The sequence below is a fragment of the Strix aluco genome, chromosome 23 (assembly GCF_031877795.1).
Source record: "Strix aluco isolate bStrAlu1 chromosome 23, bStrAlu1.hap1, whole genome shotgun sequence".
NCBI lineage: Eukaryota > Metazoa > Chordata > Aves > Strigiformes > Strigidae > Strix > Strix aluco.
Genome location: NC_133953.1, coordinates 304,458 through 319,726, shown reverse-complemented (window position 1 = coordinate 319,726; position 15,269 = coordinate 304,458). Strand labels below are relative to the sequence as shown.

The 15,269-nt window shown below is 51.2% G+C and overlaps 1 protein-coding gene across 1 annotated transcript; it reads left to right on the top strand.

Annotated features, from left to right (window-relative positions):
- The first annotated feature begins 168 nt into the window (after positions 1 to 168).
- HYOU1 (hypoxia up-regulated 1) lies at positions 169 to 15,220 on the top strand. Its single transcript, XM_074848820.1, has 24 exons — positions 169 to 340; positions 547 to 640; positions 1,830 to 1,908; positions 2,197 to 2,351; positions 2,457 to 2,533; positions 3,436 to 3,617; positions 4,215 to 4,330; positions 5,109 to 5,292; positions 5,727 to 5,861; positions 6,726 to 6,808; positions 6,908 to 7,040; positions 7,360 to 7,547; positions 7,800 to 7,938; positions 8,057 to 8,117; positions 8,855 to 8,937; positions 9,546 to 9,734; positions 9,895 to 10,094; positions 10,263 to 10,350; positions 10,946 to 11,068; positions 11,428 to 11,561; positions 12,061 to 12,145; positions 12,620 to 12,872; positions 13,704 to 13,787; positions 14,297 to 15,220. The coding sequence occupies exons 1-24, from the start codon at positions 277 to 279 to the stop codon at positions 14,356 to 14,358; spliced, it is 2,991 nt and encodes a 996-aa protein (XP_074704921.1). The 5' UTR covers positions 169 to 276; the 3' UTR covers positions 14,359 to 15,220.
- Positions 15,221 to 15,269: the final 49 nt, after the last annotated feature.

The window sequence follows — 15,269 nt, the reverse complement described above, 5'->3', positions numbered from 1 at the left end:
CGCGCATGACGCCGCCACGCGCGCGCGCGCATGACGTCACGTCGGCCGCCGTCCCGCCCCTTCCCCCCGCCAATGGCGCCGCCGCTCGCGCCGTTCGCGCTTCCTGCTGCCCCGCGACGTGGCCCAATGGGGGCGCGCGGGGCCCGGCGCTGGCGGCCGCGCCAATGAGCTCGCGCCGCGTCCCGGCCGGGGCTCGCGCGAGGCTCCGGGGCCGCCGCAGCAGCTGCCGCCGGGCCGGGCCGGGCCGGGACAGCGGCGAGGAGGAGGAGGAGGAGGATGGCGCGGCTGCCCCGCTGGGCGCTGGCCTGGCTGCTGCTCTGCTGCCGCCTGCCCGCCGCGGGTAGGTGCGGCGCGGGGGCTGCGGCCGGACCCCCCCCAGCCTGGGCCGCGGCCGGCGCTGCCTCCCGGCGCTTCGGTGCCGTCCTGCGGCGGGTCCCTCCGGCGGCGCGGCGGGCCCGTCCCGGGGCGCGCGGTGCCGGGCAGGGGGGTCGGTCTCCCGGCGTGCAGGCGGCTCCTGACGGTTCTGTGTTCCTCGGCGCGCTGCAGGGTCCGTGGCGGTGATGTCGGTGGACGTGGGCAGCGAGTCGATGAAGATCGCCATCGTGAAGCCCGGAGTGCCGATGGAGATCGTCTTAAACAAGTGAGTGGCTGCTCCGCGCGCCTGGCGCGGTACCGACCTCGAAGAGGCCCGGGGGGGGCTTCTCACTGCTCTGCGGGGGCTGGAGGCTCCGGGGTTTAGGGCCGGGAGGGTTCAGGTAACGCAGCTCCTCTGTGGCCAGGGGAACACGCCCGTTCTCTCCCTCAGGGGTTCCTGACTTGCTTCCTGCCCCATTGAGCATCTTTCAGTGCCGCGGTTCAGTTCCTGACCTTAGCTGTGGGGCGCTTGCTTGTGCTTTGGGGGTCTTTTAAGTGAGCGACCAAAAGTCTGGGCGGCTCAGGTCGTGTCGCTGTTCAGACGGGAACTTGCCCATCCGGTTTAGAAACCCCATTCCCAGCTCCCCGTAAGGGAGCCCCGGGGTGGGTTTGTTTTGCTGCAGCTGTTCAGAACCCGTACTTGTTTGTGAAGCAAATAAAGCTGTCCTTTCACTTGGCTGCTGTTCCTGCAGCCCGTCCCCAAGACACTGAATGAAAAACCTGTGGTTGGGAGAGGATGTACGGTCAGGAACATCCTAGTTCCCTGGGAGTCTAGACCGAGAGATAATAAACGGATTTTTCGCCCAGCTCCCTGAAACTTGGCAGTCGTTGGTAGAATGAGGGAACTGCCTTGCCTTGATCGCTGGTGGAGGAAAGCAAAAATAAAGCAAGTCTTGTCTAAGTACAAAGCAGCACATCCCAGAAAGCTACTCGTGAGCCTTTCTTCTTCGCATCAATTCGCTTTTCTGTCGCCTAATGTTAGAGGATCGTTAGCGTGTTACGAGGCATTTGGAAGTGGGTGGTGTGCACTGAGCTTAGGGGACAACTTTAAGCCGTTTCATAGTTATCATAGTGATTTCACTCACCTTGGTGCACTAACGCAAGAATTGGAGCAGAAACGAGTCACTTTCTGTTAACTTATCTCATCTTGTGGGAAAAATAGCAGTCACCTGGCCACCAGAGCTTCAGTTGTGAATTTGAGAGATGTCTGTCCGTGTCTCAGTATTGTGTTGTTTGTGTCATGAGGAACACCAGGAGGTATGCAAGCCCCGACGGGAGGCTGGCCTTCCTCTCCCTAGGCGGTACCTGAGCACCTTCCTGTAGTCTTTCTGAAACGGAAGCAACGCCCTCCCTCGCTAGGGACTCTGTTGGATGTTCACCTGTTTGGACGGGTTTACTCCTCTCTTCCTACACAGGGAGTCACGAAGGAAAACCCCCGTGGCCGTTTCTTTGAAGGAGAACGAGCGTCTCTTCGGTGACAGCGCGCTGGGAATGGTGAGAGCTCTTGTTACTCATCGCGCCAACTGCCATCCCTGTACGCAGGATGTTCCTGCTGTTGGGCCCTTCGCGATAAATGTCTGAGCGAGGAGGTTTTATTTCTTGTCTGGTTACTTCTCATCTCCTTGGTGTGTTTACTGGCTCTCTGTACTGGCTCTTTGTGTACCGTCTTGTGGTCCTAAATCCCATCCCAGGAGCTGTTCGCCACATATCTTGGGAGAGGTTTGTTTGGCAACAGCCAAGCCAAAGAAATGCAGCTGGGCGATGTGCTTTTTCTCTCTGCAGTCCATAAGGACCCCCAAGGTGGCGTTCAGATACTTTCAGGATCTGCTGGGTAAGCGCATCGATAACCCCCACGTGGCGCTGTACCAGTCCCGGTTCCCAGAGCACGAACTGGTGAAGGATGAAAAGAGGCAGACCGTTATCTTCAAGCTGTCCCAGTAAGTGGCTGCTTCTGGGTTCCTGGTGGGTGGGACTTTGGCTACCAGGCTTCTACAGCTGGCTCTGCTCTTGCTGTAATTTCCTTTTCTGTTTGTTTCTTGTAGAACGACACAGTATTCTCCAGAGGAGATGCTGGGCATGGTCCTGAACTATTCACGTGGGCTGGCTGAGGAGTTTGCAGGTTGGAAGGATCTTACAGTATCTGTGTGTGTGTGTTTGTATATTATAGGATTTGAGTAGAGACCACGGATCTTTAGAAGTGGGATGTTGGGTCTCTTCAGCTGTAGGCTGTAAGCAAGACTTAGCAGCTGTCAAGTCATTGTTTCTAATACGATGCAAGTTTGGGGTTTTAATCCTGTTCTTGGGGGCAGGCACCCCAGATCCCACCCAAGCTTGCAGCGAAGAAGCCTTAGTGGCAATCTCTGCGGAAGGAGTGAAGCGCTCCCTCGCTCATGTGTGTGACTGGAGCGGAGGCGTGTTGGGAGGCACCTGCAGGGGACGGGGGAGGCCGCTCTGTTGAACTCTGTGTTGGAGCTGCCGGAGCTGAACGACAACTGAAGAGCAAAAACTGCCCTCTCTTGGGAAACTCGCTAGCAGATAAGAGGCTGTCACGCATTTCCCATGCCGTGCTGCTAGTGAAACACCACAGTAATGAAAACTGGGTGAATTCCGTTGCAGTGTTCGGCTTGCAGCGTTACTAGGAGTCTGCGTGTTGTCTGGGTGGTAACGCTAAGGCCAGTCCAAAGACGTTTTGCTCTGGAGAGCGAACGTAATCCAGAGATACAGTAAGGCTCAGTGAAGATAACACTTGTTGAAATCTAAGGCATCCCAGAGCGTTTGAGAGTATCCTCACATGTGATAGAGATCAGTAGACATGTGGCTTTGTGAGAACCTGAAGTCTGCTTGGTTTCAGCAGGACACAGGTTCATCCTTAGTGATCCTGGCTGCTGATGCTGCTTCAGCATTGCATCCCGTACGAGTCTTTACCGGGGATTCTCTGGCTTTGCTACACTTGTCCCATTATAATGAGTCTTTGCACGCGGCTACGCTGATGGAAAAACACGTTCCCTGCAACTCTTTCAGAGCAGCCCATCAAGGACGCGGTGATCACTGTTCCCGCCTACTTCAACCAGGCGGAGAGGAGAGCGGTTCTGCACGCCGCTCGCATGGCCGACCTGAAGGTGCTGCAGCTGATCAACGACAACACTGCTGTCGCATTGAACTACGGCGTTTTTAGGAGGAAAGACATCAATGCCACCGCACAGGTAGGTGCAGCTGGGAGCTGCGGGGAGTCCTGCGTGAGTGCCTGTGTGTGGGGGAGGAAGTGCTGCAGGTAAAATCAAAAGGACTTAACTGGGAGAAAGGGGGCTCTGCTAGTCAGCCTGTCTCCGCTGTTTTCATCAGCCAGAGGAAGGGACGAAACCCTGTGCAAATATGTAGTGAAGCCTGAAAGCTTCTGGGGTGAGGGCAGGTGGCTGGGAGTTCCCATTTTGTAAACCTGTGTTTGTTCCTTGCCCATCAACCTGGGGCGGGGGGGATAACAACAGCAGTTTTCTAAGGTGTTGGAAGACCGACTCTGAAATAGTTGATTTTCCTGACGTTGAAGAAACTTTTAAAGAGCAAAGCTTTGTGTTCTGATCTATGAAATGGATGAGAAAAGTTTTCTTGTCGGCTTGTGTCAAGCGTGACCCTGAACGTCTCCTGTGTTTGATCAAAGCGCGAGTCCTGTCGTTAGGGTGTAAAGCCAGGCTCGGAAGCGGATAGTCTTGGCCTGTATCAAGCTCAGACAGCAGTGGGTTCTTTCCTTATTCATGGGGGATATCCAGGTGTTCCTGCTTCACCATCCCAGCTTCTCTTTTCAGAATATCATGTTTTACGACATGGGAGCAGGAAGCACCGTTTGTACTATTGTTACGTATCAGACAGTAAAAACGAAGGACTCGGGAACCCAACCCCAACTGCAGATCCAGGGCATTGGGTAAGAATTCAGCACGAGTTGTACAAACCCACAGGTTCAGGAAAGAAGCCAGTTCTTTCACAGTCTCTTCTAGATGGGGAATTTTGTGGTGAGGCTTCAGCAGAGTAATTTGGATGACAGAGTGGGAAATGTTTGGAGCAAGAAGGCTCCAGTGGGTAATAATTCTGGTGTCACTGTCTTGTGCAGCAGGTAACTGAGAACTTGCAGCAGCCCGCTGGTATACTTCATTTGCTTCAGGCTTGCTTTTTTTAAAGCCTCGAGCCATTTTAGCGTAATTCAATTTCCTATAATCTTACAGAAGTAGAGCATGTCAGTTTGAAAAAGCAGAGTATTCTTCAAGAGAGGAATGAAAATGCAGTGCATTTGCCAAATGAGGGGGGGGTGCTGTGAATCACCAGCCCAGCAATTTTAACACCGCAACATTTATACTGCTGTTTCCAAGAAAATACCTGGGACCTGAGAGTTATCCTTTGGGTGTTTGACATGCTTGGCAATAAGGCCTTTACCAGAGTATATGACGTTTCCTGCTCAAAGGCTGTTGTGGCGGTGAATCTTCCTTTTCTTTCTTTCATTATAACGTGTTCTTTTTGGAACAACTGTTGTTCTTTCACAGTTAATCACAGCTGATATAGTACCGCAGCTACTTTTGACCACGTGCTGCTCTCGTATTTGTGAAATAATACATGAAGTTTGTTGGTGTTTGTGAAATAACACATGAAGCTTGTTGGTGTTTCAGCTCGGTTTAAGTTGTTACACCTCCGTTTGTTCTTTTGCTCAGGTTTGACCGTACTCTTGGAGGTTTAGAGATGGAGCTTCGTCTCCGGGACTATTTGGCAAAACTCTTTAATAATCAACACCCTTCGAAAGACATCCGAAAGAACGCCCGGGCCATGGCCAAACTGCTGAAGGAGGCCAACCGCCTGAAAACTGTCCTGAGTGCGAATGCTGACCACATGGCACAGGTCTGACCTTCTGTCGTGGGGTTTCCAGCTTTTTGGGGGCTCAGAGGGGGGTGGGTTAAGGACAGGCGCGTAGGGGCGATGTCCCTCCTCGGCGTTGGTGCCGCAGAGTGTCGCTGCTGGTGTTGCAGGGCCAGCGGCAGCACTGGTGGTTCCTCTCAACCTGTGCTCACTTGGTTCCACTGGTGACTGAGTGGAGTGGAGGAGGGTGAGTCACAGGACGTTTGTTAAACTTCCCCGGAGAGAAGCTGCCCATTTCATCCGCGCTCATCGTCTCCTCACCTTGGCAGGGGCAGGGCTCGGATGAATGAGTGCAGTCAGGTCCTACGTGTGTTAAGAAAGGTGGAACTTTTTGCACACTGGGCAAGTCAGGCCAAGATTCTGCTTGGAGAATGCTCCACCAAGACTTTCATTCTGGCTGTTTTTTTTCTGGACAGATTGAGGGGCTACTGGATGACATTGACTTCAAGGCCAAGGTCTCAAGGCAAGAATTTGAGGATTTGTGCTCTGACTTGTTCCAGCGAGTGCCAGGACCCGTGCAGCAGGCTCTGAGCAGCGCAGAGATGAGCCTGGTATGTTTAAGAAAACACACTAACAAGCCCAAATTTGTATGTAAGCAGGTGCTGTCACGTCCCGATCAAGGCACTGGTGTCAGTCCCGATGCCTGTCACTGTCATGGAGTGAGGTCACTGGCTGCAGTGCCAAGCAGGAGCCTGTCCTGGCTCCCTGCGCTGTCCATCAGAAACAAAGGACCTGCAGGAGGGGTTTCTTTCTGTTAAAAAAAACTCTGCTCTTGGGCTGGAGGTTTGAAACACCGATCTTTCTTTTTTTTTGTCTCAGATGCCAGTCTGGTCTTACTCCTGCAGTTTTAACTCAAAAGTGCCTGGAAACAAAATATTTGCTGTCCAGGCTTCTCCTCTGAGCACTCCCTTTAGAAGCGCTCTTGCGACTGTGGTTGGACCAAATGCGGTGCAGTCCTTTGGAGGGACGTTCTGCATTGCTAAATTCTCACTTCCCAGGGTGCCAGGAGGCTCTTGAGCAATTTTTGGCTCTGGTATTCTGTGCAAGACAGAGTCACCTCTCAGGGTCCGGGTTTCTGTCTGTTCTGGTCCGGCTCCTGTCTGAGTCACTGTCTCCTCTAGCATTACAGTCTGTAATTTTGAATCAGAAGTCCCGCGTTTCAGGTGACTCAAAGCAGCACTCACGTTGTCCCTGTTTGATGGGCCTGGCTCCAGGTTCCTCCTGTTGATGTGGCTCGTGTCAGCCTGTCTGAGATCTGTCGGGCGCAGTCCTGCGCTGGGACGGCGGGACGTGGCGCAGGTGTCGTCAGGGCACCACAGCAGTGCGTGGTGACCAGGGAAGGAGCGTGAGGAAGCCCTGAACTTGGCTTTCCAAAATTGCTTTCTCAAGACAAAGTGACTGTTTCCAATCCCTAGGATGGAATTGACCAGGTGATTCTAGTTGGCGGTGCCACACGGGTCCCCAGAGTGCAGGAGGTTTTGCTGAAGGCTGTGGGCAAGTGAGTATGTGGGGCCCCCTCGCAGTCTGTCTCCTGTTGACGAGTCGCAGTTCGTGGCCGCGGCTGCAAAGTTGACGCCTGTTGCTTTTCACTTCCTAGAGAAGAACTGGGCAAGAACATCAACGCCGATGAGGCTGCTGCCATGGGAGCGGTCTACCAGGCAGCTGCTCTGAGCAAAGCCTTTAAGGTGAAGCCTTTCGTTGTTCGGGATGCCGCTGTGTTTCCTATCCAGGTAACCCTTGGCTTTCTTTCTGGTGTGCAAGGTGTGGGTAAATGGGGCTGTTCTGGGAGAAACCTTCCAGGTGACCTGTTGGATTCCTCTCAGTAAGGAAGTTATGGAGATCTTTCTGCCAATCTGAAAAATAAAGTTGGCCCTGCTGTAGAAGTGCTGTATCCCAGAAGCCAGGCATATAGAAACATCTGCTGAGAAATACCTGCCTGTCCCCTAACTTGTGCACGAGGCAGAGCAGCCAGACGCTGCTGACACCTGATGTCAGACGCCACAGAGGAAGTCTGCAGTTGCTGAGTCCTGTTTTCTGTTTGTGCTGCAGGTGGAATTTACCCGTGAAGTTGAGGAGGACGATAAATCCAGGAGTTTAAAGCATAACAAGAGGATTTTGTTCCAGCGCATGGCGCCCTATCCGCAGCGCAAAGTGATCACTTTCAACCGCTACACGGACGACTTTGAGTTCTACGTCAACTATGGAGATCTGTCTTTCCTGAACCAGGACGACCTGCGGTGAGTTGAGCCCCGCATCTGAGCAGACAGCTCCTGGCAGTGCAGATCGCCAGGCTGGAAGTTGTGTCTGGGCACCACCGCCTGCTTGCAGATCTGTTCTCCGCGTCGTCTGTGCTTTGGCAAACCGAACAGTGCCAGCTCCTTGCTCTGTGCAGTTGTCTGTCACTGCAGAGGTGACTGTGAGAAGGGGTTAGCTGTTCTGCAGCCTTGTTATCTGAAGTTTTCTCTCTGCTTTTGTCCCTGTGTCACCAGGATTTTTGGTTCTCTCAATCTCACTACTGTGAGGCTAAAGGGTGTCGGGGACAGTTTCAAGAAGCACTCGGATTATGAATCCAAGGGCATCAAAGCTCACTTCAACATGGATGAGAGTGGAGTACTAAGTCTTGACCGGGTAAGCACCATCCTGTTGGGATGTTTGTCAGCAGTTTTCCACCAATTTTCCACTTCTGTCCCTTTCTCCGGTATTGATGGTCCCTGCTTATAACTAATTCTGTGCTCCCCTCTCCAAGGTGGAATCTGTCTTTGAGACCTTGGTGGAAGACAAGCTGGAGGAGGAGTCAACACTGACAAGTAAATGCTGAACTTTGATGCTCACACTGACTGTTGTGTTTTGTCTGCAGCAGCTGGGATAACTAAAGCATATCGCTGCTTTGAGCAGAGCGAGCACCGTGGGGTTGGGACGTGGAAGTTAACCGGTTAGCCGTGGCCTCTGATTGTGTATACACCTCCAAAATACCTAAAAACCCTTTGCAAGTGGCTTCTGGCTGCTGCCAGCAGCTCTGAAATGTCACACACTCCTAAGGTGACAATGGCATGCATTGCAAGCTGGAAAATAGGAGTAGTTTCCTCTTTGTTTGGCCACAGCTGCTAATTTCCGGAGGTCTGTACTGAAGGGAAGTCCTGCATCTGCAGCCCCATGGCGTTCTCCCTTCTCGTTGTCTGGGTTGCGATGCCCTGTCTGGTGCTTTGTGTTGCTCAGATTTTAGAGCACAGACTTCCCCATAGAGAGGAGTTGGAAATCTGTGTGTTAGGAGGTGAAGGGGAGATGCCGGGATGGCTAATGCAGCCACAGGTTGAAGCTTGAAGCTTTTTAGTCGAATGTTTCAGGCCCCACATGTCTGTGCATGCAAAAACATGAAGTGAGGTCAGGGAAGGATGAGTTTCTAGAGTGTATGTAGCTAACCTACACTGCCAGGGGAGCTGCTTGGTGATCATTGTGGTTGTGAGAGAAAGAACTGAGAGCTGAAGATGACTTTCTTCCTCTTTTGGATACATAATACTCTGGATTTTTTGTCTCCCATCGACAGAACTTGGAAACACCATCTCCAGCCTGTTTGGGGGTGGTGGCCCTACGCCAGAGACTGGAGAGAACCTGACAGACTCGGTTCAGGTGAGCCCCAGGGTGATGGCCAGTGGGAGGCAGCCCCTGGGCCTTGCTGGGGCTGCTAAAGAGGCAGTGATTCGCGTGAGCAGAATTAAAGATGTCTGGCAGCGTGTCAGGGTTTTAAGTACTTTCAGAAAGTGCTCTATTCCTCTGGAGTTTCACGTGGTGTGCGTTTAAAGAAACGTGTGATCTTTGGCTGTCAAGTCCAGCAGTGGTGGACTAACGTTACAGGGCTTGTTTCTGGGGAAGCCTCTCGTTTCTAAATTGTCCTGGTGCTCTGTGGGCAGGCTTCTGCCTGTGTGTTGCCTGTGCAGGTGCCTGGCAGGCTCCTTGCTTTCTCCCAGGCCGTACGGGCGCAGCTGCCGTTATGCAGGCAGTAGTGATTGGGTTTCCTTCTAGTGAGACGAAAGCTCCTTGTCACAGTCGTGTTTTGCACTAAAGTGACTCAGTTCATATTGTAGCTCAGCACAGTCCCTCGCTAATGGCTGCAGTCTCTGTGAGTGCTGTTTTTCATACATATGTTTTTTGCAGAGAATTATCTGTTCTGTGAAACATTTGTAGTTTCTAAAGTTAAAATGTTGGTTTGGTTTCCTTTACTTGCCTGTGATGACCAGGAGGAAGAAGAGAGCCTAGCAGAAACAGGTAAAGAAGAGCAGGTGGAGAAACAGGACCAAAAGGGCAGTGCAGAAGATGCTGGTGAAGAGCAGGAAGAAGAGAAACAGCAGTCTCCAGGTCAGGCAGAAACCGCCCCTCCAAAAGCAGAGTCACAGAAGAAGGAAGAAGGCAAGAAATCGGAGTCTCAGGTGAGCATCAGATTGAAGGAATGGGACTGTGATGGGTATGTTTGAAACTAATAAAATTCCTACAGTGCTCTGTGGAATTCTTTTCTTGTCAATGCCCTGCCTTGTAAAAAAAGTTTGCAAATCTGTTCCCTTGCTTGAGAATGTACTTTATCTGTTACAGGATCCCAAAGAAAATAGAGAAACCATGAAAGAGGAAGTACCATCCAAAAGTTCTGGTGACAGCACAGTTGGCAAAACGGAGGAAGAAAAGAAGATCAAAGCACCCAAGAAGCAGAAGCTTGTCCATGAGATCACGATGGAAGTGGATGTAAATGATGTGCCTGACCTGCTGGAGGATGAACTGAAGAGCTCAGTGAAAAAGTATGTTTGAAACAGCTCTGCTAGGTTAGAGCTCTAGATAAAGGAGGGGAATTGCTTTGGAATGGCTTAGCTCACGTAGCTCTGCTGTCCTCAGAAGCGGATGTATGGGATGTGGTGCTCATCTAAAGGCACTTACTACCTTTGATTTCTGTTCTCTTCACATGTTAGACTCCAAGACTTGACAGTCAGAGATCTAGAGAAACAGGAAAGAGAAAAATCGGCCAACAGCTTGGAGTCATTCATCTTTGAGACCCAGGTAAGAGGGATATAAAGAAATGAGAATTCCTAGAAAGCAGGTAGAAGTGTCTGACACAGCTTGGCTGATCTGAACGCAGGGGAGTTGTTTGAGCGGGGGGAAGCTGATTTGAAGACCCCGGCCTCATCTTTCAGTCACTTTTTCTGTTGCTGTTAGGCCTCCCGAGCCCATGCAGACTGTGGAGCTTTTCTCGACACAGTATGAGTGCTTTCACACATTAAAATTTGTCTTTCCAGTATCGCTTATGTGCACTTACCATGTGCTTTGGAACAGTTGCGCTCAGGCTGCAAAGAAGTTACAGCTTCTCTGAGAACTCTTATACGGAAGAGGCAATTAACGTTAAGTGTGTGTGAAATTGCGGTTGCAGCTTTGCCATCATGCCAGGCGTACGTGTGTGTCTGTGTACCTGGTGTGTTTACCTGCTGGTGCAGGAGCAGCAGCTCGTGTTTGGGGGGGTTGAATGAGAGTCTCCCAGCCAGTGCAGGCAGCACCCCATGAGTCCACAGTCCAGCCCAGTTGCAAGTGGGTGACCTGGTGGTTTTACGCTTCCCCAGTCAGTGGTATTTGACGGGAGGGCTTGCTTTGTTCTTTTCAGGACAAGCTTTACCAAGAGGAGTATCAGTTTGTCTCAACCGAGGAGCAGAGAGAAGAAATTTCCAGGAAGCTCAGTGAGGCTTCCAGCTGGATGGAGGAGGAGGGCTACGCAGCTGCAACCAAGGTACTGCTGCCTGTAGTCACGGTACCAGTCTGCGGTGACTCGCACAGACATGGCCACGCAGGCTGACGGAGTGTTGATCCATCTCGATCCTTTATAACCTGGTTCATGAAAGCTTCTTGCTTCGTCAGTGCATTACGCCCAGAACATAATACAGTTGTTCTTCCAGTGTGGGTGTGTCTTCAACAGCTTCAGCAGTACCCTGTTGATTCCACATCAAGTTGAGTCGTGTGGCTCTTTTAACTCTATCGAAATAGTGTATTTGATAGAGAAAACAACAAAACCTGCAGTTTTAACTTCTGAGGCTTTACAAAGTTAGCGAGTGAACTAACTGCCGCCTTTCTGCTCTTCCCCATTCGCAGGAGCTGAAAGACAAGCTTTCAGAGCTGAAAAAGCTTTGCAGGAACCTCTTTTTCCGCGTTGAGGAAAGGAGAAAGTGGCCGGAACGCCTGGCTGCCCTGGAGAGTCTGCTCAACCACTCAACCATCTTTCTCAAGTAAGAGCAAGCTGTTGGGAAGGAGAGTTGTGCAGCCGGTAATGTTCAAGAGGCCGACAGAACTGACCAAATTGCATGTGGTCTGAAAGTCACCAGCGCTTCTTGACGAAAGACCCCAGAACCCTGCTTTCTAGTGCTCAGTTCTGCAGAACACGTTAGCAGAAGGATGCAAGCTGTGTTTAAACTGGGCAGAGAGGAAGTGCCCAACGCTTTACACGCTGTTTGCAAGCAGATTTTTCCCTCTTGGTCCTGTGGCCTCGGCTCTTTGTATCTTCCCTGTTTGTCTGCTCTCATGATAGCTGCATTTGCTGGCTGTTTTCCGTGCTTAGCATCCAGAGGTTGGTTTAGGACTCTGGTTCCTGCAGATGTAGGAGACACGGGCGCAAAATGTCCTAACTGGTTGGTATGTGCAGTGACTACTTATTATTGTGATTACTGGGGTTGTAAACTCCGAGTTGCCAACGTATAGTCTGAAATAAACTTTCTTCTTATCTTTAAGGGGAGCCCGAATGATTCCAGAGTCTGACCAGATATTCACAGACGTAGAACTGAGTACTCTGGAAAAAGCCATCAATGAAACAACGGTAATAAAGGACCGAATGATCCCACAGGAGGGTGGGGGTGGCAGCTTGGGTTGTGTTTTCTGTCGTGTACTTTCACTCAAGGTCATGGAACAGAGTGTGCCTGTTCTGTTTCCATGCTGCCAGCAAAACCTTTGTGTGTGTCGGTGTTTCTAATGCCCAGCTTGACCCCAGGCTGCTCTGGGGGGATAACAGCTCTGTGCTGCATGTGCAGAGTTGTCTCCAGGAGTGGTGGTCTAGCCCTGTAATCTGTCTGCGTGCAGCTTGTAAAAGCAGCCGCTGGGTTTTGAGGGTTTTGTTTCTCTGTTTTGTTCTATGTCTGGATAACTCAGAAGGTGGTGGAAGTGTAGCAAGGAGCAGTGTTACCCTGTGTAAGTTAGGAGGCCTGGGAGTGTTGGCTTGGAGCTGCTGTTGATACACAGTGGTTCCTGGAACCCAGGAGCATTCAGAAAGCCCCTCTTCCCTCCCATCCCACAGATCTGGAAAAACGAGACGCTGGCTGAACAGAACAAGCTTTCTCCTACCGAGAAACCTCTCCTGCTGTCCAAAGACATAGAGCTGAAGATAGCAGCCCTGGACAGGGAAGTGCAGTATCTTCTGAATAAGGCCAAGTTTGCAAAACCCAAACCCAAAAAGGAGAAGAATGCCACAAAAACCGATTCAGGCAAGAATGCTACAGCAGCCTCTGAGACTGAGAATACTATCCCTCCCACGGAGGGGAAACAAGAAGGTGAGGAGCGGGCGGGGGATGTGTCTGTAACTCCTGGTATATAACTGCCATGTGTAACACACACAGATTGCTCTGCCTTCAGTGAAAGGGAGATAAGTCAGTGAAGACAACAGGTAACTGTAGGATTAAATGAGCCTCCTCTTAGTTTTCAAAGACGGCTGGGAAAATCTAGGTATGGCAGTGTCCTTTTCACCCCACCATTTGTTTGGGTTTTTTTCTGCAAGGAAACAGAAAGTATTGATAAACTTGCTAGGATGGTTAGTCAGTACTTGTCTCTGGCTGGCTGCCTGCTTTCTAAGAAAGATAAGCCACCTGTTGTGTTCTGGCTGTCCAGAGCAAAGTATTCAAAGTTCTGCCCTATATCAAGGAGTAGAATGAGCTGTTGATGAGAGAAGTTTGTGGCTTAGATAGACCCCAGAAAAAAAAAATCTCTTGGGACACTTAAGACTTGCGCTTCTCTGAACTTGTTAAGATCCTCAGGTTCCGAGTACCCTGGTCCTTTTAAATGTAGACTGCTGTTTGTCAGCAGAGTTCCCCTCCGGTTCCTCTGGCCCGAGATCCTGCTCCAAAGGTGACTGGCCTGGGCAACCAGTGCGTCTCCAGGGCTTCTAGGGACATAATGCCTGGCAGAGAGAGGCAGTGAGGAACAAGGAGCAGTTCTGTGATGCTTCTCTGAGTCTGTAGAGAGATCCACCGTGAGGCCAAACGATTAAAATCCTGTTGAGCTGCCACAGCTGGCTTGTAAAGCTCGCCACTGGTCACCCAGTCTCCCTGCAGCTAGTCTCCTGTGTATTCTCCCTTAACTTTTGTTTCTTTCTGCTTTAAACATAGAGAAATCTGAGGATGTTGGTCCAGCCAAGGAACCTCCTACAGCTGAGAACGTAGCAATAGACGATGAGCCTGGATCAGACTCCGGTGGGTAAATGTTTGACTAATAGTCTAGAACTTGATAGCTCCAAGTGCAGGCTGCCTGTGTGCTTCCTTACACCTCTTCGGCTGTGAGAGGTAGTGAAATGGTTGAACCCCCGACTGTGAATCGGTTGTTAATGCTGGAAAGAGGAAGAGAAAAGTTTGGGTTCCTCACTGTTCCTACATTTCCGTTCTTCAGTGTGAAGTTCTGAGGTACCACTGCCGCCCGACTGGGCAGCTGCTTCACGCCTCTTGCTGGAGCTGCCAGTCTGTCTTTGTTAACGAGCGGGCGTGTTCTGCCGCTCCGAGGTGAGCGCAGCGCCGTTGGACCGGCGGAGGGCAGTCAGCCTTCAGCTCTTGGGAGCTGAGTATCAGTCCCCAAAGCATTCCCCTGACTTCTGTACCGTGGGCTGAGAGTTTGGCGGAATACTTAATGGGTGTCAGGGACTTTCAGCGCTGCTTTGTGTGCTGCAAAAACTCTTACAGTCTGTAACTGAGTTTACTTCATTACACAGGGTCCAAAAAAGAGAGGAAGACAGAAGCTGGAGGAGAAAGCAGGAAAAATGATGAGTTATAACACCCCTGAAATCCCACTAGTGTCAACATCTATTTATTTCATGGTTACTTTCTTGTTTTTATAATGGACCTGGTTAGTCATGTCGTAAACGGAACGCAACAACCAGTCTGACAACACAATGGGATAGAGATGTAAATTTTTTTATTTTTTTCTGGGGATGTTGCCGCTACTAACTTAGTGAATTGTTTTTTGTTTTTCTTATGTGTTTAAAGGTGGCAGTGTGCCCACCAAGAGTTGTCTCTGTTTCAGTACAGAAGTCACCCAAGTGACTTTTCTGGGGAGAAAGCAGTAAAGAAACATCTTAAGCTTTAGGAAGTAACTCAAACCATAAACTCTGTGCCCCACCTCCTCTGAAGATCGATGGGATTAATGCAGAAGTGTATGTAGCTGAGAGGGTGTTGTCTTTGCGTAGGAGGCCCTGGCTTAAAGAAATGGGGTGATTTCAGCTGACGGGAGGTGTGCCTGTGTCCAGACTCGTGGGAAGGTGTGACAGAACGGGGGGGCAGATGCTCCCTTCTCCGAGATAAAAACGGGGCTGTTTTCCAGAGACTGTTGTTAAAACCGTCTCTCTCCGTGCTCTGTAGCAGAGACTGAAAGCCGTGAACTGAGACTTGATAAAGAGATCCTGTTTATAGTTGACTATAAACCGAGGAGTTGAGACACGGCGGCTCCCACTGCTGAGGCACCGGCAGAGGAACCGCTGGCGCGTCCCGTCAGAGCAGGGGCGGGAACAGCCGGCCCCTTGACCGCGACCCCCCTCCTCCGAATGTCCCCGGGGGGCTGCTGCGGCCCCGCCACGCGGACACCCGTGAACGTGCGTCTGAGCTTGTTCAACCCAAAATAAAAACGACACTTCCTGGCGCTCCCCTCGACACGTTCCCTGTGCGCCAGTGGGGGCGGTGGGGCGGGGC